This window comes from Cricetulus griseus, chromosome 6 (assembly GCF_003668045.3).
Source record: "Cricetulus griseus strain 17A/GY chromosome 6, alternate assembly CriGri-PICRH-1.0, whole genome shotgun sequence".
Classification (NCBI taxonomy): Eukaryota; Metazoa; Chordata; class Mammalia; order Rodentia; family Cricetidae; genus Cricetulus; species Cricetulus griseus.
The window spans coordinates 28,698,914-28,721,517 of record NC_048599.1 but is presented as its reverse complement, the minus strand read 5'-3'; the positions used below and the strand labels follow the sequence as shown (position 1 = coordinate 28,721,517).

Genomic DNA, 22,604 nt, shown 5'->3' with positions numbered 1-22,604 from the left:
AGGCCAAGAACCACCTAGATTCTTTCCTCTGTGCTGACTGACGGGCACTACCTGTCGAGCCCTGGACCATCTGAGGAGAAATCTGGGTGACCTGAAGACACACAGGAACTGGGGATGGGGAACAAGGTTCTGTGAGATCAATGCTGAGTTCCATTGTGGATATGCTGACTGTGAAGTGACAGTGTAGCACTGACGGTCTGAAAACACACAGGGTTATATTTCTAGGGACACTTTAACAGTCATCATGAGTATCACTGATAACTACTCTAATACATCAGGCAAGTGTCCTTGGAGGGACAGAGGCCATGGGGCATGTTGAGAAGAAGGAAAAGCACCCATTCCACAGAGAGAAATTGGGAGAACACATGAGAAAATGACCTGAGCCCAGAGTCAATTCCCCATGGACAGAGAGGATAAACGGGGAGGTGGGGCACATGGTAAAACCCACGACGCCACTCACTTCTTTGAGAGCCGTGGATACTCTTTCAGAGACTATGCATGCCATGCCGTCTGTCTCCGGTCCTGTAGCCTAAACTCTCCTCAGAGGCCCTGCTATGCTTTTGCCTGTCTTCAGTGGTGTCAATAACTCTTTTAATGAATTTCATATCTTCAACAATCTGTCTCAGTGTCTTTAAACCCCAACTCAATACTTTTTAGTCATGTGAGCAGAAGAACAAAGACAGCATAGTTTAGTTGGCAGTCAGCAAAATACCAGCCAAGGTCAGACAGCAGCAACACTTGCAAGGTCAATAGTTACAGTTTCAGCCAAGGCCAGCAGTCAACTGAAGCCAAGGTTAGCAGCTAACAAAGCAATCAAAGATGGACAGAGGGTTCAGCATATGACCACCCTCCTAACTAGGAGATCAGGGCATGGTCATCTCCTCAGGTGACAAGCTGAAAGCGTTAAACATCTTAATGGAAACTACCTTAGTCTTTGTCCAGTTTCTGCTGTAAATCTTATTAAAAGCCCCTACAACATGTCTCTGCAGCTTTTCCTTCCCTTGGGGCCCCTTCCATCCTACAGAGTTTCTCTCACTTCTCCTTAATAAATTTGTTCAGTTGGCTCTCAAGAAGGAGCAGTCACAAAACAAAGGCTCTTGTCATTGACGGGCTTCCAACTGTAGGCAAGGTGCAGCTGGGCATGGCTCTCCCTGCCTGTCTTTGGGGGAAGCACCTTCTGGTAGGGCTAGAAGACGAAACCCCTGTCGTGTGAGTGGAAAGCATATAACACCTGGGTAACATAAAAGATGTCCACTCTCGTCCTCCCTACCAGGAGGCCTGTCACAGAGGGGACCCTGGCCACTAGGCCATGGCTACAGCCCCATACTGGAGTTAGTTGGGCACATCTGAAAATGGTGCAACTTGACCATGCTTCTCTTCCTTGTGGGCTTCCTCATGTCCAATGGCGCCATTTACATCTCTATTGCCCATGATCAGGCTCCACACAGGCCTTATAGTGCTGTTACTCTACATATCCATCCACAGACAGGGGCACTTCCCTTACAGTGGTGAGCCATGGAGAAAAACACATGTTCTTCTGGCAACAGTCCTAAGGACCTCACCAGCACAGTCCAAGGAGAAATCACCCTCCACCGTGAAGAAGCACTACTAGGAAAGGGTACCCCTAGGGCTGGCTCTTCAGCACATAAGCAACAATGGCAGAGTAATGGCAACAGTGACTAGGCCATGTCCAATCCCTATAGCACCACAGGCCCTTTCCATGGGGTGGGAGCACAATAAGTCACCTGGACCCAGCATTGACCGCTAGCCCATCACAATATCAACTTGGTATGCATTGCATAACATCCTGCAGGAGCCTCACTGTCTGGCTAGAACCCTGGATACCTATGTGCCATTAATAAGTGTACAGAGTATTGAGAAAGTACAACAGGGTTGGGAAGTCAAGTGCATTTAGTTACATGTTCACCAATGGCCTTTAACAACAGGAGGAGTAACAGAAATGCAGGGCGACTATTCCTAATCCAGGCATTTGGCCACATAAACACATTCCAAAGGCAAAGTGGGCAGGGGGCACTAGAAGAGAAACTGGAAATCAGGATGAAGATGGTACAACTGGAACCAAAAAGGCAAGCAGTACAGTCTGGCTGAGGAGCAGGCAGGGGTGAGTGAGGCACAGGAGACAAGGAATGGACAAGTCAGAGAACTGTGAAAAAGACTGCACGAGACTCAACCCTGGGGGTGGGGGAGGAGGCAGGGCTGCCCCAGCTCTGTGGTCAGAGGCCCATGACACAAGGTCAGATGTTTCCAGACTGTTGTATGGCTAGTTCCTCCAAATTGAAACATTCTCTCCTCCACTCAGGAGGGAGGTTCACAAGACTGGCAAAGCTAAGGAAGCTTATCAGGCTGAGGAAGCTCAGGAAGATACAAGGCTCACAAAACTAAGAGACCAAAGTTGTATTAGCACTGAGCAGCAGCTATCGGAAGATGCCGGTGGGGACTGGGGGAATCATCCATGCTCCTCTTAGTAACCCTAATAATCTCACTGGTTTCCCAATGAGGCACCGGTAAAGTCTTTTCTTTGGCCTGTTGTTAGTGTTCTGCCTACAGTGAACAGACTTTTGTTCACACTTCTTCCATAGAGATCACACAACAGAGATGGGCAAGGCTTGGTCTCCACTCAATGGCATAAGAGGCAGTGTTTCAGGAAAGGCATGGGGGGCTACTTAGTTGAGAAAAGCTTCTCAAATTCTATCAAAAGAAAAGAAAAAGAACTGGCATTGGTGAGGAAGAAATACAGTTTTTAAGGGACTCACTTCTTTAGGAAAATAGAACATGTTCCAGAGAGTTTTCAGCTGTAAAGTGTCACATGGTAGGAAGTAGGATCTTTTGTCTTTGGTACAACAGAGGGAATGGGTCTCACTTTTCCAAAGACATTCTGATATCCAATTACCATCTTGTGTCAAACTCTCGTGTCAGGAAAGACTATCTACGCCCTCTTCACATGTTCGCGAGGAAGGCAGGAGACAAACACCTGTGCATGTGCATGTGGTGTGCGGCTGACAGACCCCAGTGCCTATGTCCTGTGTCCAGAGCCTCTGCAATCAAAGAGGAGGTGGCAAAAGGGCTGATGATGTCATCCAAAGCAAAAAGCACACTGTCCCGACACTGTGTGCACAGGGACAGTGGACAACAGGGACTCAAATCCAAGCTGCCATGGACTAACTACGGATCAGAGGTAAATGTTTCTCAGCTCAACTGTGGGTGTGACAGGACCACAGGGTTTCCAGGAGGGCCAAAATCTACATAAAATACACGTGGAGCTCAAGGCCTAGCATCCAGAAGACAACTTCTGTGAGCGCCAGTCCCTGTGACTTTCGCTGTTCCTCACCTCCATGCCTCCGCTCCAGACACTTCACCCTGCTGTACGGCCAGCGGGTAGTTGTTTCCTGAAGTCATCACTGCCCACCTCATACAGTCCTCATGTCCCTAAACACTCCTGCCTCTAGCTCCATCCCATCAGGCCCCTTGCTCTTGTACTTCACAACCAAGTCCTAGGGCCTGGTGGCTTCCTGCCATGATACAGAAGTACTGTGTTCCTGCCCCACAAGCATTTCCACAATGCGGTTCCTGTTAGTCCTGTTAGCATGCTGTAACAGCACTGGCTATCACACCAGATGCTACTGTCCAGGGCGGAAGGCCAGTCGACTTGCTTGGGACTCCACCTCTCCCTCCTCCACACCCCTCAGTTCACGTGGCAGGGGCTCCCTACAGGTAATGCAGGTTACACTCTCATGACATTCACAGAAGAGGAAACCCCAGGTGTTTTTTGCTCATGTCCACACAGCTTGGTAGTGACAGAGAGAGGCTGGAATTTGGAACAGTTAAGCTACACCCTGAAAAACCACGGAGAGATATAGGAAAGAGATGCAAGTGCTTAGAGGAAATCCTCTTACCTGACTCTGAGGAACTACCATCTTCATCAGAGGGCCCTACACCAGAGCCAGAAGACAGCACAGCCACAAACCCGTCCTTAAATTCCTCAAAGTTGACCTGCAGGAATTCAAGTAAGGAGAAGATCCTGTTACTTTCCACAGATTCACATTTAATTTGATGGACAAAACAAACAAACAAAAACCAAACAACCCTGAGTCTTTTTTCTCAAATGACGTCTGACCACTCACTGCCTTTTAGAGTGAGAAGATTCATTTCACTTTTCCAAATATGTACTTAAGATGATTTTCACTAGAAGAACCTAATACAGAAGGTAAATGTGAACCACCATCCCACCACCAAATAAACCATTTTACAAAACCAAACCAAACAGCACCATTAGAGACCAGCGCTGTGTGTGGTGGGTCACCTACACGTGTTGGGCATGACTGCTTACATTCCCTCAAGTTCTTTCTACAATCCCCAGAACAGCCTTGGCGCATGGCTGTGATTTTCCTTTCCCAGTTGTCTCTCTTCGGGTGCTGTGTACCAGTATCAGTGACACAGCTCTGCGTTCTCCCTTGGGAAGAGCCCACACTCACCCTGGCCAATCGGTCATTTCCAAGAAGAATCTGAAGAAGTGCTGGCAGCTGCTCTTCCAGGCCAAGCTTAGTGCAGAGCTGGGTCAGCTCTTCCTGGTCCAGAAACCCTGTCCCTGTGGTGTCACAGCTCCTGTAGACATCCCTGAGCTGTGAGACATAGTGGTTCTCTTCTTCGTTGTCCATCCCATAGCAGGCTGGTCACGAAGGAGAAAAGGACATTGTCAGGGTAGGTTTCTTGGTCCCCCTCCTCTCATGCCTGCACGTTGGACAACAGCTGATACCAGAGCTATTGTGTCCAGAGAGGCTTCAGGAGCCCTTTCAGGGTCAAGTGCAGCTGGAGGAACCAGCTTCTCTTTGCAGAAGAGGCCAGTGTCTATGACAGGGTCCTGAGCCTTTCCTTAATCAGCAGTTACAAGAAAAGGCATTTCGTTCTTGTGTAAAAAAAAAAAAAAGAAAAGAAAAAAAGAAACAGCTACAGAATAACAGAGTAACTAGAAAAGAGATAAGGCCTGGTGCTATGGCACATGGCTATAGACCCAGCTACATGTGGGGCCGAAGCAGAGGACTGCTTGAGCCCCAGAGTCGGAAGGTCAGCCTGGGCAACATAACAATATCTGTCTTCAAAGAAGGAAATGAGGAGGGAAGAAAAGAGTGAAGGAGAGAGGAAAGAAGGAGTCAGAGGAGGTGGAAAGGAGAAGAAAAGAGCACAAAAGAGCTAAATCATTCACAATTCTAATACCTAAAAAAATTGTTAGGGCCAGACAGTGGTGGCACACGCCTTTAATCCCAGCACTTGGGAGGCAGAGGCAGGCGGATCTCTGTGAGTTCAAGGCCAGCTTGGTCTCCAGAGCGAGTGCCAGGATAGGCTCCAAAGCTACACAGAGAAACCCTGTCTCGAAAAACAAAACAAAACAAAACAACAACAAAAAACTAAATCAGCAAATTCTACACTAAATTTCACTGAATAAAAGGACATATAAAAAGAGATACTCCAATAAAAAGATGCAGTAGTCCTAGCTACTGGGAGGCTGAGGCAGGAGGACTAAAACGTTAAAGCCAGTTCTTTCTTGTGATACCTCCTAGGTGGCTGGCTGTGTCAAGATGAAGCTGAGTATCTCCTTCCCGGCCACAGGCTGTGGAGAGACATCAGAGTAGATGATGAACTTGAACTTCTACTTTCTACAAGTGTACAGCCACAGAGGTAGCTGCTGATGTTCTGAGTGATGAGTGATGGATGATGGTAATGAAAAATGGTATGGCTGCTATGGTTGAAACCACCACAGATGGATGCCACAAAAAAGCTAAAAGTAGAGTTATCCTATAGCCAGCAATGCCTTTTCTGGGTATATAGCCCAAAAAACTGTAAGCAGGGTCTTAAAGAAATATTTGGACTTCTACATTCATCATAGCATTAACCACAAAATGCAATCCAAGTGTCCATCAATGATAAAGATGATAAAGAAAACATAGGGCAGCCATGTGTCTTAATAGGTTTCTATCACTGTGATAAACACCATGGCCAAAAGGAACTTGGGGAGGAAGTTGGCTTATTTGGCTTACACGTCTACATCACAGTCCATTATTAAAAGAAGTCAGAGCAGGAACTCAAGGCACAAATCAGGAGGCAGGAACTGAAGCAGGAGCCATCCAGGAGTGCTGCTTTCCAGCTTGCTCAGAGTGGTTCCTTCCTTCCTCCCTCCCTCCCTCCCTCCCTCCTCCCCTCCCTCCCTCCCTCCCTCCCTCTTCTTCCTTCCAAGATTTATTCATCATGTTCTGTTTGCATGTACTCCTGCAGGCCAGAAGAGGGCACCAGATCTCATTACAGATGGTTGTGAGCCACGACGTGGTTGCTGGGAATTGAACTCAGGACCTCTGGAAAAGCAGCCAGAGCTCTTAACCTCTGAGCCATCTCTCTAGCCCCTCAGCTTACCTTCTTATACCATCTAGGGGTGTCACTGCCCTCAGTGGGCTGGGCCTTCCCACATCAATCATTAATCAAGAAAATGCCCCACAGAAAGGACAATCTGATGCAGGCATTTTCTCAACTGAGGTTCTCTTCCCAGATAATTCTAGTTTGTGTCAAGTTCACAAAAACCAATAGGATAGTATGTAATTAAAATATTGACATCCTCCATCCCCTTTGGAGACAGGGTCTCACTATATAGTCTTGGCTGGCCTAGAACTCTCTACATAGACCATTCTGACCCTGAACTCACAGAGATCTGCCTGCCTCTGCCTCCCGGGATTAAAAGCGTGCTCTACCACCGCCTGTTGGTGAAGTATTTTAACAGTAACAGAAAGCAAAATTAGGACACACCTGGGCACTTCAGAATGTTCTGCCATCTTCATGGCCCACAGTGACATCCCCCAGGCTTCCATCCAGCAAGGCCTGATGTCACCTGTGCCTACATTTTTGCCGCCCCATCTGTGTCAATTTCACCCTCACCCCCTCTCTCTTCTTCCTTCTCCCTATCCTCCCCAACCAAACACCTCCACCCCGAGTGGCAGTGTCCACAGCTAGTGGCTGCCTTACTGGCTCAAGTTATATTGACAAGAGGCACTGGTTCCTAGTGTGGACCAAGTACGGTCTCACTGGGCCAACTCCTGCAACAGCAACTGAGAGATAAATGCATGTCACCATCCAGGACGGATCAAAGTGCACTGATGGAGAGATGTGCCTGTGCATCTGGCCAGAGCCCCTGGGTGGGACGGAGCTTGTGGCTGCTAAGCTCAGGGAACCAGCTGTGTGCTTCCGTCCCGTTTCCTTCCTACTAGGGAAGCCAAGAGTGTGGTGCTTCCCTGGACCCATTTTTGCTCTTTCCTTGACATCACAAAGGACATGGGTCAGCTCTGCCTCTTGTCAAGGACAATAAAAGATGCAACAAGTTTACAGAAAGGAAGCTAAGACAAAATTATCCTTCATGGGAAAATTTCTAGGGCAGCTACAGATAACAACTTGGCCCAAAGTGGAAAAGCAAGATTTCAGGACTGGGCTGGAGAGATGGCTCAGAGGTTAGAAACACTAGCTGCTCTTCCAGAGGTCCTGAGTTCAATTCCCAGCAACCACATGGTGGCTCACAACCATCTACAATGAGATCTGGTGCCCTCTTCCAGCCTGCAGGCATACATGCAGGCAGAACATTGTATACATAAAATAAAATCTTAAAAAAAAAGATTTCAGGACCAAGGAAGAACTTCTTTAGAACTAGCCAGCAAGGATAGCATTACAGAGTGAAAATGCCCTTAGTCCCCTCAGTTCCCACAATATCAGGAGACTTATAATGCTATGAGCAGAGTGATGGGGTCTTAAAGTCAGAAAGAGCCGTTGAGTCCAAGGAAAAAAGGGAGGCTTCTTGCTCTTACACATTTTGGGGTGGGAGGTGAATTCCATACCACGTGACCCAGCCTACTGCTAGAAATCAGGAAGGCACTGATGAACGGATAGCCTTGACAGGAGGACATCCTGGGTCTGAGCAGTAGTGAGGAGGTTAGGCCTTCACTGTGGCTTCAAGGAGAAGGAGATGACTCAACTGGGAGCTATAAAGTCACAGGACTGTGTCTCTCATCAACTCCTTAAAGAATGAGGCTTCAGGGAGCTGGGGGTGAAGAGTTTGATTCTGGCAAGTGGATTCTACTAGAAGCTCTGTAACCTAACACTTGTGAAAATATTAGGTGGCATATTTTTTATTTTCCCAACAAATTGCACCCAAACTACTTCCCATTATTCTCAGCTGCCAGCTTTCCCTGGGTGATTAATCTTTTGATATCTAAATGCTTCCTAAGAAAGCTGCTGGACCCATTCAAAGATCCAGGGCTAGACCTGCAGCAAACAGTTTGTTGTCAATAATGAACACCACTTCCCTGAGCATGTCAAAAGTCTCTTCCATTTCTTCTTCCTTCAAAATGAATTTTTTGATACTCCCCAGGATTTCAAAAATGTGTAAGACATTTGCACATCAAACAACCTGAAAGCCTGGCTTTCAACAGCTAAATGCAAAATGGGGTAATAATCCACTCGGCTACTTCATGATATGTTTTTCTAATGGAAAGGAGGATTCTCAAAAGTGCTGATGCTGTCAAGCTTTATTTGAAACTCAACTGTAAGCACTGCTTCCAGGGGACCCAAAGTCTGTTCACGCAGGAATAAAACCTTCTTCCAAACACATGGCATCTGCCCCAGCCAGTCACCCTTGGATACTCCACAGGACAGGGAAGCCCTCTGGAGGCAGAGACAGCAAATGCTGGTTTAAAATCCACATGTGCAGTACCAAGGGAATCTAATCCCTGCCCTCAAGACCCCACTGAGTATCAAAGACCAGGAGGAGTAGAGAAGCTGAAAGAGTGTATCTCCTCTGTGGGACCTGGGGGACCTCTGCAACAGGAAACAAGTCCCAACCAATGGCCTTATAATTCTGCTTACTATAGAACAAATAAGACCAAAAGTAGCCATTCCAGATGGGGTCTTGGCTTACCAGAACCCAGGATCTGGCTGAGTATCACACACCACATTTAGTGCTCTTGCCTCCAGTAGCTAGCTTCAGAGTCAGTTTCTACACTGTTGGTTTACCTTGCAAATGTGTCACTAATTGAACCATCAATCCAGACTCCTTAGTTCTCTTCATCATCAGTTTTAAGCTCTTTGTATATTCTAAATATTAAACTTCTATCAGGCATGTAGCTGGCAAATGGTCCTCTCCCATTCTGTAGGCATCTCTTCAGTTAGCTGTTTTATGACAGCACATTTGTCAATGGTTCACCAAATCTCCTGAGCAAATGGAGTCCAAGTCACAAAATTCTTACCTGTGTTTCTACCTTCATGAGTTTTCTGTACTTTTCTAATAGCAGTTTCAGGGTATCAGGTCTTACATTAAGATCTTTGGCCCCTTTGCAGTTCATTTTTATGAAGGCAGAGAGATAAAGATCTGGTTTCACTCTTCTACATTAGATACCCAAATTTCCATGCACAATTTGTGGTCTACAGAACAAGATGAAGGCCAGACAAGGCTATATAATGAGATTATGTCTATAAACAAATGCATGAATAAATTCAAAATGTAAGAGATGGATACCTAGAATTTACTTCAAATTTGCTTGTTCCCTTCCCAAACATCTATTAATCAACAGTAAAAAATCATGAAGATGCTGAGACAGGAGACTGGTCAGGTTCTTGGTTCCCAAAATGTACAGTGGGTAGATATGAGCTCTGTGTAAGGAGTAATTAGAGCTTTGTACAGCATTTGTCTACTAAAGACCTAGGGGAAATGTAAGAAAGTCTATACCCAGCAATAGCTATTGCCTCTGACATAAGAAAACTTAAGAAAGTTATTTAATTGATATTGTTGGATCTTTCTGTATTTGGTAGAATTTTGGTCCATCCTGATAACAGATTTAGGTGAATGCTGAGAAGACTACAAGACAGAAATTAGCATTCTATCCCCAGTTATAAAAATCTAGAGTGTGTGGGGTTGGAAAGATGGCTCATTGCTTAAGAGCACTTACTGCTCTTATGGAGAATGAACACCCATTTTCCAGCACCCACACAGGATGGCTCAAAACCTCTGAATGGTTCGTTCCAAGGGATTTAACACATGTAGCCTACATAGGTACCTTCACTCACATCTACTTACCCACTAACACAGAGACAAGAAGACATAATTAAAAATGAATTTAAAGATTACATATACATATATGTGTGTGTTTGGGGAATAAAATAATATTCACCTATTTTTAAAAGATCTTAATGCTCCAATAAAGCCATCAATGCAATTAGAGCATTATTTTTGTGTCTATAGCAAATAACACTGTTATGGATGTACTGCTTTTACATAAGATTTTATATGATTTTTAAAAATTGTTTTCTGCTATTATGTTAAAGATATTTGGCTACCTAGGAAATCCTTTAAACAGATACTTCAGGTATCTGTATTAAAGTCTTTTGCAAGGCAGTTCTATAAGCATGATTTTTAATGTGCTTTTTAGTAGTTGTAATGGCCTGTGTATCAGTGGCTTTCAGAAGTATGTATCTACACATTATATATTAAATCAAAGTTTATACACTTAAAAGAATGTAAGTTTTGCATGTAGTAACATGGAAAGTGACACATAAATGCAGTTTGTGGTGTATTCTGATGTAAAAACCTGCTCTTTGGACACACACACACACAGACAAATAGACACACACACACACACACACACACACACACACACACACACACACACTTACTTCTTGGAGATAGGGTCCTCTTGGTATCCCTGGCTAGGCTGTCCCTGAACTCACATAGATCAACCTGCTTCGGCCTCCCTGGTGCTGGATGAAGGCACATGCCCACATGCACTGATTGACTGTGCTTTCAAAACCCCGATCTTTAACCTATTTGCCTCGGTTGAATCAGCATTTAGTGATTATAAATAAGATACACTTCCACACCATCTCTTTGCAAGGACTACTGTTCTTCTGTACAATTGTGAGGGGCCTTAATGTTTCCATTCATCAGTGCTGTGGTCATATTGTCCTAATGATCCTGAATTTTACCTCAGTGGCAGATGCTGACTAGATACCTGGCGGATTTTGGTGTATCTCTTCTTGGAATGATGCTGACTGTGGCTGGCTCTTTTACACATGTATGCTTAGCCTTCGAGGATTTAATGCTTGGGAAAAACTTCCCCAAAGGCATTCTCTAAAACATAATTATTAATGACACTAAGCACTTCAGGTTTTATGCTGGTATAATCCTGTTTTATGACTATCTCTTTAGCAAAATAAAAATAATAATAATTAAGTAGGCTTTCACACTTTACACCCTAAATGATGCCTGTTCATAATTGACAAATCTATAAACAAGTACTTAATTTTCAAATTGTTGTGACAATTATTTTTTTAAATTTATTTATTCTTATTTTATATACATTAGTGTTTTGTCTGCAAGTATGTATGTGGGAATCAGATCCCCTGGAATAGGAGTTACAGACAGTCCTGAGCAGTCATGTGGTTTCTGGGAATTGAACTCAGGACCTCTGGAAGAGCAGCCAGTGCTCTTAACTGCCGAGCCATCTCTCCAGCTCCCAATAATTGATTTTTATAAAGTTTTGTAAGTACTGTCTGCTGACATTCTGCAGAGTAGTTCTTAAGGGTTCCTTTGTGAGACTTACGATGTTTGCATTCTACAGAAGCACAAAGATACCCAAACAAGTATTTTGAAGATGCTAGGACTTCACATAGAAGACAATCAAAATGGGATCCAGGTTTGCTTGACCCAAGAGACACTCTATACATCTGAGCTTTGCTACAGGCATCACCTGGCTTGCTCAGTAGAAGCCTGACCCCTAAAGGATCCTCCAGCAATGGCTGCTAACACTTTCCTCCTTTCTCTCGGCTACTCTGTGCTAAGAAGGAAGCTTCTGATTCTTCTGTTTGCAGACAAGGGCTCTCAGAAACTCATGACCTATGTGCACACTGCACAATGACTAAGCAGATACTTCCTCAATGCCAGGAGTGACAGGCACCCCAAGGCAACTTGGTTTGTGCCATCTTTTCCAAACGACCTCACTAGATCCTGAGTACACCAACATGTTTTGAAAACTGTTTCCACATGTGCAAAACCAGATTTGGGTCAGTTTCAGAACTCATGATGTTTACCAGGTTCTAGCTAAGCTTGCTACACACCCATCTATTGGCAAGCATGCTTCTAGAAAGGGAGGCTATTACAGTCAAAGAAACTACAACAGGCAGGTCAGAAATGAGACAATGCTGACATGACAGTGAAAGAACATTCAGCATCTACCAAAGCGAAGGACCTTTATCCACTCCTAAGAGATGTGGAAAGGACAATGCAGAAAGTTATTTCCCATAAACCATTTCACGTTTCCGCCCTTCTTCCCACTCAAGTCAAAAATCTTCTGAAGGAACAGTAGTAATACATAATCCTCTGGTATGTCAGTCTGTCCCAGCTTCATCCTGAGTCAAAAGCACATCCAGAGCCTGGGTTCCAGTCCTGCTGGCCCTGGGAAGTGACACAGCCTCCTAGGCTCTTCTATCAGAGAACCCCAGGGGTCACAAGGAGATGTTTGGCAGAGGCCTTCTGATTCCAACTGGTAAATAGCCAAGTCTAGAAATGCCCCCTTTGGGAGAATGAAGCTCTGAAAAGATCCACCCTCCAAGGTGTGTCCAGGGGGAGAAACATGGGCAATAAATAACAAGCAGAAAAGGATACAAAAGGAATTCCTGTCTACTAGCAATTATTTGTCTTTACAGCTTTGTTTATTTGTTTGGTTTATGGTTTGTTTGACATTTTTGAGACAAGGCCTTACACTTTGTGGTCCCAGCTGGCCTTGAACTTGCAATGATTCTACTGAGAGTTGGAATTATAACAGGTGTGTGCACAGTACAAAAGGGTCATTGTGCAGCTCTGATGACAATTGGGATAGAGCTCTGCTCATCTGTGAAGACTACCAGCTCCTGTTGTGTGATGAGCACGGTTGAGTACAGTCTGGCTAGAGTCAATAAATGACACTCAGGAGAGCCAGCCCTGCACCAGCAAGGTTCCCCCTGAGTGTTTTAGCTATCTTCCCACCAGCTCAACCTCTCTTTTCATCAGACTTCCCATTCCAAACCCCACTATACTGAAAGTCATTTCCTACATTTGTTTATGTGAGAATCTTTTTTTTTTTTTTTTTTCCGAGACAGGGTGTGTAGCTTTGAAGCCTATCCTGGCACACGCTCTGGAGACCAGGCTGGCCTCGAACTCACAGAGATCCTCCTACCTCTGCCTCCTGAGTGCTCGGATTAAAGGCGTACGCCACCAAGGCCCGGCTTTTATGTGAGAATCTTAAGTGGCTTCAAAATGCTACTGGAAAAGACGTATGTGATCTAAAGCAAGGGCTGGAGAAGTGACATTTTAACCAGAGTCATGCACTGGCCAACAGAGGTCTCTGCCAGGACTAGGGACACTCAGGAGCAGCCACTGGTGCTCTCTGTGCTTTGGTATCTCTAACCAATGGCTTGTGGGTGACATATAGAAAGCCATTTTCTGATTTTCTTCACTATTAAAGACAATTGTAAAGAAAAAACATAGGGGTTGTGGATATGGCTCAGCGTCTAGAGTGTTTCCTGGCATGTATAAGGCCTTGGGCTCAAGCCCCAAAAGCCCATAAACTGGGTTTGATGGTTGTGGTACATGCCAGTAATCCCAGCACTCACTTCATGCTGACAGAAGATTGAAGTTCAAGGTTATCCTTAGCTATACAAGTTTGAGGCCAACTTAGGCTATACAAGACCCTATCTCAAAAAAGAAAAGAAAGATGAAGTAAAGAAATATTAACTGTAGTCATGTCTCATAGTAAAACAAAGTTTCTTCCAGAGGAGACAGGAGTTAGCTTAAAATAAACAAGCTAGGTCAGAATTAGCATATGCCTTAACTAGAGTATGTTAACTCATTCTTTCAAGGCAAATACAGGCATGTATCACCCAGGAACCTGGGTGGGGAACATGGGCTGCCATTAGTTTTCCCCACCAGGATGTAGTGAGGAGGGTGAGCCTCTCAGAAGGACACACATGGGACAGGATGTGGCTCTGGCCTCATCCATTGTGCTTCTGGGTGGAGCACATGCTGCCCTAAGACAGAACGGTCAGAGCAGAAAGACTGAGGGAGACACACCTTTGTGTGGGAGGGTCAAATGCTGGTTCTCAGAAAGATGCAAAGAATTCACAAGTAAGCCCAGACCAGCAGAGGCAGCAGCTGGAGCAGCCACAGCCTGTGCCCTCTCCTGCCCGCCCGCCCTGGGTCTCTTTCCCCCTTCTTCCTCCTCCACCCCACCTCCTCCGCCCGCTAGCGCGCGGGGGGGGGGGGGGGCTCTCTCGCCTTCCCGCCCGCCCCTATTGTTCCGCTCCGCCCCCCGGCCTCCTGCCCTTCCCCTTCCCCTTCCCGCCCGCTCCCCTTTTCCCCTCAGTCGACTCGCGCCTCCAGTTTTGGCTTTCACTCCCACCAGTGACCAAAGACTTGACCACTCCAAGTCCAGCTCCCTGTAACTACTAGGCATGGACACCGGTGTGATTGAAGGTGGGTTAAATGCCACTCTCACCAGCAGGCTACTTATGCATGGAAAGGAAGTTGGCAGTATCATCGCAAAGAAAGGAGAATCCGTTAAGAAGATGCGCGAGGAGAGTGGTGCCCGGACCAGCATCTCAGACGGGAACTGTCCTGAGAGAATCATCACTTTGGCTGGCCCGACTAATGCCATCTTCAAAGCCTTTGCTATGATCATTGACAAACTGGAAGAGGGCATAAGCAGCTCTATGACCAATAGCACAGCTGCCAGTAGACCTCCCGTCGCCTTACGGTTGGTGGTTCCTGCTAGTCAGTGTGGCTCTCTCATTGGGAAAGGTGGTTGCAAGATCAAGGAAATAAGAGAGAGTACAGGGGCTCAGGTCCAGGTGGCAGGGGATATGCTTCCCAACTCAACTGAGTGGGCAATCACTATTGCTGGCATTCCGCAATCCCTCATTGAGTGTGTCAAACAGATCTGCGTGGTCATGTTGGAGACTCTCTCCCAGCCCCCCCACCCCCACCCCAAGGGCCTGACCATCACCTACAGGCCCAAGCCCTCGAGTTCTCTAGTCATCTTTGCAGGTGGTCAGGACAGGTACAGCACAGGCAGCGACAGTGCGAGCTTTCCCCACACCACCCAGTCCATGTGCCTCAACCCTGACCTGGAGGGACCACCTCTAGAGTTGACCAAGCTGCACCAGTTGGCATTGCAACAGTCTCATTTTCCCATGACCCATGGCAACACCGGATTCAGTGCAGGTTTGGATGCATCTGCTCAAACTACTTCTCATGAACTCACCATTTCAAATGATTTGATTGGCTGCATAATCGGGCGTCAGGGCGCCAAAATCAATGAGATCCGTCAGATGTCTGGGGCGCAGATCAAAACTGCAAACCCAGTGGAAGGATCTACTGATCGACAGGTCACCATCACTGGATCTGCTGCCAGCATTAGCCTGCCTCAGTGACCTTATCAATGTCAGGAGGCATGGGGAGCAGCTAGAGCAGTGCAGGTTCATCCGTGATCCCTTCCTGCTCTTCACCACCACCCATAATCCATCTGTGTAGTTTCTCAACAGTCATCGTTTCCAGGTTTTAAATAGTTTGTAAATTTTCAGTTTCTACACACTTTATCATCCACTCATGATTTTTTAATTCAAAACGTTTTAATTCCTTTCTCTGTTCAGCAATTATGCTGAGATATCCATATTTAGTTTTATAAGCTTCTCCCCCTTTTTTCCTTTTTTTTGGATTTTTTTTTGGCTCATGAACTTTTGTTTGTCATGCAAATGTAAGAGTGGAATATTAGTACATTTCAGTTTAGTTCTGTAATGTCAGGAATTTTTCAAAAAAAAATTAAAAGATGGACTGGGAAAAAAAAAAAAGAATTCACAAGTAGCACTGCCCACAGCAGCTAAGGCAGACAGCAAGTGCTTTAGAAAAATGGGTGTGAATTTTCCAGGCAGAGTTGGGGGCAAGTTGGGGGCGGGGGTGCAGAAGTCCAGCATTAGATGGGTACGTTAACTCAAGGAATGTTTATAAAACATACACGCTCATAACTATCACCCAGAGTAAGAAAAGACATGCTGACAGAACAGCCAAGAGACCCCACTGGGCCATCCTCATCAGTTATTACTGTTTGAGGTGTACTTTGAAGACTGTAAAATTTCTTTCAAATGTCTTAAAAACATCTTTTCTGACCCCAATATTCATGGGAGTTCCCTTGGAAAGTGACATTTCTCCTGGAAATCACAAAGCACGGTGCAATGAAGTACCTTATATGTGACCTTGTTTTCCTTCCTTAATTGAAATTTGAAGGTTAATCATCTCTGCATGACAGCACATCCCATAATCATAGCCTCCCCGAAGGCAGGTGTGGGAGAACCACTTACATCCAGAAGTTCAAGATCAGCCTTGGCAACATACTAAAGACCCACAGCTTTGAAAAGAAAACTTTACCCCAACACTTCAGTTTCATATAACACACACACACACACACACACACACCTGAAGATGCCATAAATGAATGAAGATACATGTCTAAGTTTATATTTGAATTATATCACAACTCTTGTACAATATAAATTGTGCCTGACCCCCCAAAAAAGCCCAACATTGTATAAAGTTTTATGAAACATGAGACAGAATGTTGCATTTAAATGTTTTAATAATTCAGAACTCCATTGATATGAGACACAATTGCTCCTAGAAGCACTGAGCTATTCCCGAGGGTATGATGGGCACCAGAGACACTCCATTTGGGGGTTGTTTTCTTCTCGGCAAAACTGGCCTATTGGGCAAAGAACTGCCCTTGTCTTAACTGCTGACAATGGACACACTGTCCTAACTGGACAAGAAGGATATAAGAAAAAGAGACTGGTGAATCTTGCCAAGTCAGGGTAGGACAGTCTTTTGAATTTTCCTGCTTCTGAAAATGGTCTGTCAAATATTCTAGGCCTTCTTAGCCAAAGTCGGTTGTCCTGACGTTACTGTGAGACCTTGGATGACTGTCCAGGTAACCAACCGTTTCTGTCATTTCTTGCACATTTGGCAAGTTGCCTGCTTGCACTTCCTGCTTACCTGGGTATATTATTTTCCTTCTCAGGTCTTTGATGGGGTTAAAGACTAGATACTCTCAGCTACTATTCTATCATATCTTAGCTGAGATATTTTAGGTACACAACTTAGACCCCTCAGGATAGGACAGCTGTTGGAATAATCTCTTTTATTTGGCAACTACCTACAGCCTGGACTTTTAGTGTGTGTTTCTTGCTTGCTGATGTTCTTGTTGGTTGTAGTTCTAATTTTATGTACGTTTTTACCTTTTCTTTCTCCTGGTCAATATTTTGATATTTGTTCTTATTGTATATAGTTTTGTATTTGGTTTAGAACCTCTTATTTAGACAAAAAAGGAGAATTGCTCTGGGAACTCATTCAGCCAATAGTCTTTGAGGTACCCACCCCTTTGGGGTGCAGTCTCGGGTTCTATGGATGTACTGGGAGCAAGCGCTGGCCCTCTCTTGGGTAGTGGTCCCAGAGCTGAAAGCAGCATCCTGTGCCTCCAGGGCAGAAGGCTGTGGTGGCCTTTTACCTTTGTTGTGTAAGTGTTCCCCAAATAAATATTTGATAGTCTTTTATATCTGGGCATTCGGGAACTCCTTTGCTTCACTGACAGAAACACACACACACACACACACACACACACACACACACACACACACACACACACACGAATATATTTTAAAACCATAGGGGTCTGTAATCCAATCAAAGTGACCCTTTCGCAAATGAAGACTGGTATCAATGGAAAATGGAAGCAGCAGCTCTCACTTCAAAGAAACAGAAGACCCAGTTTACTCTAAAGCCAAATGTGAGTGATCATGTCCTAGGAAAACAGATTTGTGTCTTCCCAAGTACCATGCTCTGAGGAGATAGCAACTTACGAATTTTTATAGTAAGAGGACAAAGAAAGCCATAAATCAAGACACCTTTTAAATATATCGGTGGGCACATCAGGTATATTAGCAGGTCATAGCCAGATGAACAGAACTTCACAATGGGCCTCGGATGCTGACAACACTCTTAGTCCTTTGACTGATGGAAGCGTAGGGTTTGGTTAAGCTAATACATTTCAGAACGGTTTTATCTGTTAGTCACAGGATGTTAAGCATGAGAGAGGGAGGCAAGGAACGGCTACTTAGTGACTTCAAGATAGTCTGAGATAAATTATAAATAGGCTTTGGGCTTGCAACATAGTAGCCTTTCAGCGTTACTAGCATTCTAATCAATCAGCCTCTGCAGACACAGCTCCTGTACAGGAATTCTGATTCACAGTTTCCCTCATTGGCCAACCATCAAATTTTGTCCAGGCTGGGGATATATACTATTTATTAAATATTATAATGTCCCACATAGCTAGGAAGGTTCATTTCTAGGATATGATAGAGATGAGGATGAGCAGAGAGCAAAACAGCAGTCTTTAGAGAATGGAATAGCTGGTAAAGCCATTAAGAAAATCTTGGACCATATCAATAGTATTAGCCATCATTATATTCACACTGGACAAAACATAAAAGGCAAAATACAAAGACAAGCACCTCAAGAAAGCACCTGAAGGTAAGCAAAAAGCAGGAGAATTCTGGAAGTGAGGTATAATCACAGGGGCACTAAAAGGGTCACCACGATGGTCCCTGCATTTACCCAGCAGCTGGAACACTGATGGGAAAACCAGTCTTGAGTGTGTGACACCTGTAATCCCTGCACTTGGGAGTTGGAGTCAAGGAAAGAAAAATCCTGTTTCAAAGATGGGAGGCAGAACAGAGGACATGGCTAAGCAGTTAAGAGCACTGGCTGCTTTTGCAGAGGACCTGGGTTCAGCTTTCAGCAATCACATGGCAGATCACAACCATCTGTAGCCAGTTCCAAGGGATCCAATGCCCTCTTCTGGCCTCGGTGAGCACCAGGCACACAAAGGCTTGTAGCTTGCCACCTGAGTTTCTGGCTCTCTCCTCCTCAGGCAGGCAGAGATCCACAGTCTTTCCTTCCATGGGGACAACAACAATAACAACACTCATCTGGGCTATCAGCAGGGCCCAGGCTGGACTCAGGAAGCTGTGATTGCCCACACCTTGTCTAGAAGGCAGATGTGGCTGGCTGCTGAGGGCTGGGGCACAGTGGAGGGTCTGTCTCCAGCTCTGTGCTTCCCAGTGATCTTTAAAAACATGATGAGGAACAGCTCTAAGTGGGTGGACAGAGGCACTGAGCATCCTGGTACACACAGTTTTGAGAGCTGCAACACCAAGCAGCACAATGGTGAGACAGCTGTGGCCCCATTTCATACTCAAACAGAAGGCCTCTGCCCACTGTGCTCCTCCCCACATCAGGCACCAGGAGCAAGTCACAGGCTCACACTTTCCCCTTTACAAGTTCGTTTTGTTTCCAAGGCCTTGTGTTATCCTCCAGGGTTTTATGTTTCGCATTATTTTCAGTTTCCAGCAATTACCTGTAAGCTGTGTCTGTCTCAAGAGACCTCAGCAAACTTGTCCTACACAAATGGCTATCTGTGATGACTTGCACTGCACCACAGGGATGGTCAAACCCAGGGTGCTTCTTTGGCATGAGTGAAACAAAGTCTACACGGCTTCCCAGCCTGATGACCCAGGAGGGCCACAGAGCACTCATCAACTGCCAAGTCACATCCAGATGACAGAAAATGCTGGGCAGGAGCACAAAAGATCAGCAGTACACTATAACTTGCTGGGGTAAGTTACCAGGGAAGAGGTACAACACTGTGCACATGAGTCACAGACAGCCACATTCTAGACAGAAAGGCCAATGCAGTCTGCTTGCACATGAAATCTTGGCTACCTGGTGAGCCGATGCCAGGGAAATCACTGGAACCCAGGAGTTTGAAGCTAGCCTGAGCAAAACAGCTCGATCCCATCTCAAGCTTTAAAGAGGGCCGAGAGAAGCAAGGTATAAAGCATTCACTCACTGATAGGCATTTACTGAGCACCTACTGTATACCTCATGGCATCCTAAATCTTTAAGTACTATAGCTAACATGGCATGCAGGTCAGTGTACATACATACATGCAGGCAAAACACCCATATACACAAGATTAAACAAATACTTAAAAATAGGGGTGAGGAAGGGAGGTAGGGGATGGGCTAAACAATTTTAGTAACTAAAAAAGTCAAAAGTTGGGGGACATTCGTCATTTGGCTATGTTTGAATGTGCCCCTTGGCAGGTCACATGCTGGAAGTTTTGTATGAAGCAGGGCAGTGTCAGGAGGTCGTAGAACTACTAAAAGGCAGGGCCGAGTGCAAGGATATCCGTTCACAGGGATATGCCCTCAAAAGACATTAAAGGAGTTCTAATGAGAACCCAGCAGGTCCCTGAAACAGTAAACTTTTACGAGAGAAAGCCTGGTTCCTTTAAACCTCTCTGGCTTTCTCTCTTAACATGTAATCGCTTCCACAATAGCTTCTGCTATTGTAATGTCACCACCAGGATGCCCTTACTAGAGGTTTAAGTGATAAAGTCACCCGATTTTGGACTCGTAGCCTCCAATACTATGAGATAGACAAACTTCTACTCTTCAGAAAAAAAAAATTCAGCCTTGAGCATTCTCTCATAATAAATCAAAACAGGCTAACAGCTTAATATAGCAAGTGAAAATGACAGAAGAATACTAAAATGCTGAGACCCACAAAGAGAAAGACTCATATCCTATGGATAAATTTTGCATAAATCTCCAGATGACCCTAAACCTTGCATGTGTGGAAGCAGCTCCCAACACTCGGCTAAGAATGAAAACTGAAATGAGGTGTGAGCAGCTGCACAGCTGGCCGTTTTCAAGCTGAGGCCACTTTCCCAATGAAGGTAAGAATCAGTATTCTTCAAGAGATTTGAAGAGAACCCACATCTGTGCTGTGCATTTCACAAACCAAGAAGTTAATTCAAACCTGTCACAGAAATGTAAAGTCAAAACAAAACAAAACGACTCTCAAGAAAAACACATGCAGAGAACAACCCAGAAGCTCCAGAGGTTGGACCAAGTGGCTCTCAGCTCCTGACTGCCACTGTGGCCACTCAGGGGTGTGGAGGAAAAGGTTCTGCACGTGAGCATGCACACTAGGAGTCTTGGCAGAGACACAGCTATGTTAAAAGGACCAGATGGAAGTTCCAAACTAGATGCCAAGTGTCTGAAACTAAAACCTCACCTGATGGCTCAGCAGCAGCACAGAGATGACAAAGGGAAGAGACAAGGACTTAATTTCACAAGGTGAGAAGCTCCCAGTCTTCAGAACAGAGAAAGTGCTCTAAGGTGTATGTACACACACACCCACATACACCCACATACATGCATGCACACACACACACACACACACACACACACACACAGAGGCATAACAATAATTAAAGCAAAAGAGGTCATGATTTGAAAGAGAGCAAGAGGGAGGTACATGTGAGGGTTTTGAAGGAGCAGAGGGAAGGGAGAAGTGATCAAATTATAATATATATTATATATATATATATATATATATATATATATAATATATATATATCCCTACAGCTGGAGAGATGGCTCAGCAGTTAAGAGCACTGGCTGCCCTTCCAGAGGACTCAGGTTCAATTCCCAGCACCCACATGGCAGCTCACAACTGTCTCTAACTCCAGTGCTGGGGATATGATTCCCTCTTCTGGCTTCCACAGGCATTGCATGCATGTAGTTCACAGACACAGGCAGGCAATACACCCACACACTTAAAAACAAACAAACAAACAAACAAAAAAACTAAAAACCCCTTTTTTTAATCTAAAAAAAGAAAAAGGAAATTAACCCCAAGACTAAAGAGTCAATTTCAAAGGCCCAAAACACAAGATGGAAAGAATGTAATAGAGCCTTTTTCCTAAATGACCTGTTTCTACACATTTTGCCATTCTGAGTAGTTTGTTTCATTTTGTTTTAGTCAAGTGACCTTAAAGGTTGAGGGAGAAAAATAAACGGGGGCCTAGGAGATTTTCTGAACACTTGCCTCCCAGCATGCAGGTCCTGGGACTTCCCCTCAGCACATGGCTGAAACTTGGTGGAACACTTGCTAAATAACCTTTGATAAACAAACCTAACATTTTTTAAGCACGAATATCCTGGGCAGATTCCTAAGCACTGATGCATTGAGTCTTATGAGGGAGGCTCCACGACTGTTCCCAACTGACAGGTGAAGAAACTGAGGTATAGAGAGGCAATTTGTCCAAGGCTGTTGCAGGACAAACCCTCAGTTGCCTTAAAGGCTGTTAGCAGGCTGGGGAGATGCTTCCACGGGTAAGAGCCTTAGCTCTGTAAACACAGGATCTGAATTCAGGTGTCCATCACCCACACTAAAGCTAGGTGTGGCCTGAAATCACAGACAGGGTTCTGGGGTTCACTGCCAGCCAGTCTAGCTAGGAATAAACCAACAAACAACCAGTGAGTTCCAGATTCCATGAGAAACCCTGTTCCCAGGGGATAAAACAGATAGAGCCAGGTACCCAACATCCTCCTCTGGCTTCTACACTGACAC

At 45.1% G+C, this 22,604-nt stretch overlaps 2 protein-coding genes across 4 annotated transcripts in view; one reads left to right on the top strand and one right to left on the bottom strand.

Annotated features, from left to right (window-relative positions):
• The window catches only part of Ninl (ninein like), a 78,451-nt gene that overhangs the window by 44,087 nt on the left and 11,760 nt on the right, over window positions 1–22,604 (bottom strand). For all 3 annotated transcript variants that reach the window (XM_027421554.2, XM_027421553.2, XM_035446118.1), the window contains 2 exons: window positions 4,494–4,687; window positions 3,915–4,011 (listed from right to left, as the gene is read on the bottom strand). In XM_027421554.2, the coding sequence (XP_027277355.1) occupies window positions 3,915–4,011; window positions 4,494–4,676 (280 nt within the window). In that variant the 5' untranslated portion in view covers window positions 4,677–4,687. The remainder of the gene's footprint in view (window positions 1–3,914; window positions 4,012–4,493; window positions 4,688–22,604) is intronic.
• Window positions 14,400–15,504, top strand: LOC100768330 (poly(rC)-binding protein 2). The gene has a single exon (XM_027420871.1). It carries the CDS (start codon window positions 14,527–14,529, stop codon window positions 15,502–15,504), a length of 978 nt encoding a protein of 325 aa, XP_027276672.1. The 5' UTR covers window positions 14,400–14,526.

Bases quoted from the DNA above. Each gene is read 5' to 3' on its own strand.
- LOC100768330 (XM_027420871.1), top strand. From the start codon at position 14,527: ATGGACACCGGTGTGATTGAAGGTGGGTTAAATGCCACTCTCACCAGC.